This window comes from Pygoscelis adeliae, unplaced genomic scaffold (assembly GCF_000699105.1).
Source record: "Pygoscelis adeliae isolate BGI_AS28 unplaced genomic scaffold, ASM69910v1 Scaffold393, whole genome shotgun sequence".
Lineage (NCBI taxonomy): Eukaryota > Metazoa > Chordata > Aves > Sphenisciformes > Spheniscidae > Pygoscelis > Pygoscelis adeliae.
Window position 1 is genome coordinate 547,143 of NW_008824376.1, and position 2,504 is coordinate 549,646.

At 44.2% G+C, this 2,504-nt stretch overlaps 1 protein-coding gene across 1 annotated transcript; it reads right to left on the minus strand.

Annotated features, from left to right (window-relative positions):
* Positions 1–825: 825 nt before the first annotated feature.
* Positions 826–2,456, minus strand: MAGOH (mago-nashi homolog, proliferation-associated (Drosophila)). The gene is made up of 4 exons (XM_009320195.1): positions 2,377–2,456; positions 2,068–2,178; positions 1,693–1,775; positions 826–1,097 (listed from the first exon to the last, which is right to left on the minus strand). The coding sequence occupies exons 1-4, from the start codon at positions 2,389–2,391 to the stop codon at positions 998–1,000; spliced, it is 309 nt and encodes a 102-aa protein (XP_009318470.1). The 5' UTR covers positions 2,392–2,456; the 3' UTR covers positions 826–997.
* Positions 2,457–2,504: the final 48 nt, after the last annotated feature.

Sequence of the window (2,504 nt, forward strand, 5' to 3'; positions counted from 1 at the left end):
GAGGGCGCAGAAGGAGGGTGCTGGCGGGAAAGGCAGATGGTGCCTGTGGTGAGAGGAGAGAAAGCAGGAGGTGCTGGCGCAGGTAGTAAGTGTTAGATGTTTTCACCTCTTAAAAAGTCATTTAACCACAATTTTTCTTTAATCGCAGTGGCTACCGATTTAGGAAAAACAGAAAGAGGTGCTAGAGAAAGCAAGGGCTCAGTTCAGCAGAGCTGCCGTGGGGAGGGGATGCTCCCCCTCAGAGCCTGTGGCGAACCTCAGACCACTGGTGGGGGGGGTGTGTCTCCCACCGTGCTTTACAAAAATTACCACTTTAAAGTTGAGACATGTTTGGTCCTCTAAGTCTCTTAATCAATTCTGCACAACAGATCTAGTCTAGAACTTAACTAAATACATCCTACATTGCTTTTCATTTCAGTTTTTCTAAAGCAGGAGTATCAGTGAAGATCCTGGATGGCTCCCAGGTGGCTTGTTGTCTACTTCTGCTCTGAAGGCAAATGGGTAATCACAGCAGCACATTGTTAGGAAGTCAACATGTGCCTTTGGGATAAGCAGTTATCATGTGCAGAGTCAGGGCTTCAGTTGTTTTGCGTATTTGAGCTGGTCAAAAGAATATCCAACTTGGGATAGTAAGAAAAGTTTATCTTGACAGCTAGCAAAAGTTTCCTTTCACAGAGCCAGACTTAATTCCATTTTCTACTGCTGCATAGATAGAGAAGTGAAATATAGCTGTGTGTGATACAAGTGAAGTAACATACCATGAACGTACCATGATAAAAGAAGTGTTAGGAAGTCAGTTTCTCACCAGAACTTATAAATTAAAAATACAGATCTCACCATTTTATTAAGACAGTCACTGACAGTTTGTAAAAAAAAAAAAAAACCAAACCCATTCTAACATACATAAAAGCTTCAGACCAGAAATATCAAGGAATTGAAACAACATTCCTCTCCGCCCCCCCCCCGATACTGCAATACAAATTTCAGTTTGTTTGATTTAAATTGGTTTAATCTTGAAGTGTAGTCCAATAAGACTGAAGACTAGACACTTAAGGTCCTGAACCAGGTAGTAGAACACTCTCAAGCCTTCTGGATCCCTGCAGAGCACAACAGAAGGAAGGGGGGAAAAAAAAGTTACATTGATGTTCTGAGAGAGCAGTTTATAGAACCAACCTATTAAAAAAACCAACAAAGCCTATAGGGATTCTTTTCAGAGGTCATGTTAGACATCAACAGATTTGTTTCATCCTGCATGGATTGATAAAACATTCTACAGTCCAAGTCTGCAAATTAGAAGTCTTGACAAAATGTGCATTTTTATGATGAGAGCAAGTAGTAACATCACTGTGGATTTACAAAACACGCTATCCAGTCTTTTCAGCTTAGGTGAAATATAGAAGCCTTGGCTCTCCCAGAGACGCTGGTGTGGACAGGCCAATGACAGTTCAGTTCTGAATACACCTAACAGGGGTTCCTGCAGTAAGGTTAGCTGCTGGGTCAGTTTGGAAATACAGCATGTAATGACACAGTCTAAAAGTGTTCGGTACATTACCCGGGAACACAGAGCACCTGTGCCCCCAGGAACTGATTTTACTTTGAAACAATTTAAAATACAAGTACCTAATAGCCAGCAAGTTCTAATATAGATAGTTACATAAAAACAACAGTAACATAAAAAAGCAGAGTACGTACTTGGATTGATTTACATCAATGAGTGAACCGATTTTTGACGTGGTAAAGGAGATGTGCTCATCACCGATTACTATTTCAAGCTCCTGAAAAATAAAAGATACAGGAAGTCAAACTACCACCTTAGTTACAGAAATACTTAAGTACTGAGATGATGGCTTTTCCGTTTTTATTACAAAGGTACTGAATGCAGCAGGTCTGTGAGTTGCATTAACTCTCACAACTAAATTGCCACTTAGGCATTGCACAGGTTTTAAAATACTATTTGTTTCCCTCTTGGCTAGAAACAATCCTGATGGGAAGAAAAAGGTGTTATGCTTCTAATGAGCTAACGTGTGAAAATTAAAACAGCAATTAGACAAGACACCGTACACCAACCTGTCGACCAACTCTGTCAGGAGGAGGCCATAAAGCATCATCTTCTTTTGTGATTTCGCTGTCGTCGATGATCCTCTTCAGCTCCTCCATCACACTCTTATGCACGTAGGCCTGCAAACAATAGTCCAACATGAAAAAACAACCCCCAGCGCTACCCGGCACGCTGCCGGGGCTGCTCTGCTTGCACAAACCACCACACGAGCGCTCTGCTTCCCCCATTCCCGACACAGCACCCGCTCCAGGCGCAGGCCGGCAGAGCCGCACGCCTCCACCCCGGCAGCGGCCCAGCGGCGGCCAGCTCTCCCTTACCTCCTTTCGGATCATGACGTCGTTCTTGTAGTTGCTGTTGTTGGCGTAGCGCAGCTTCCCTGGCGGAGACAGGACGGACGTTAAACCCCCGCCAGGGCAGCGCTCGGCGGGCACCGCTCCGCGGCGGC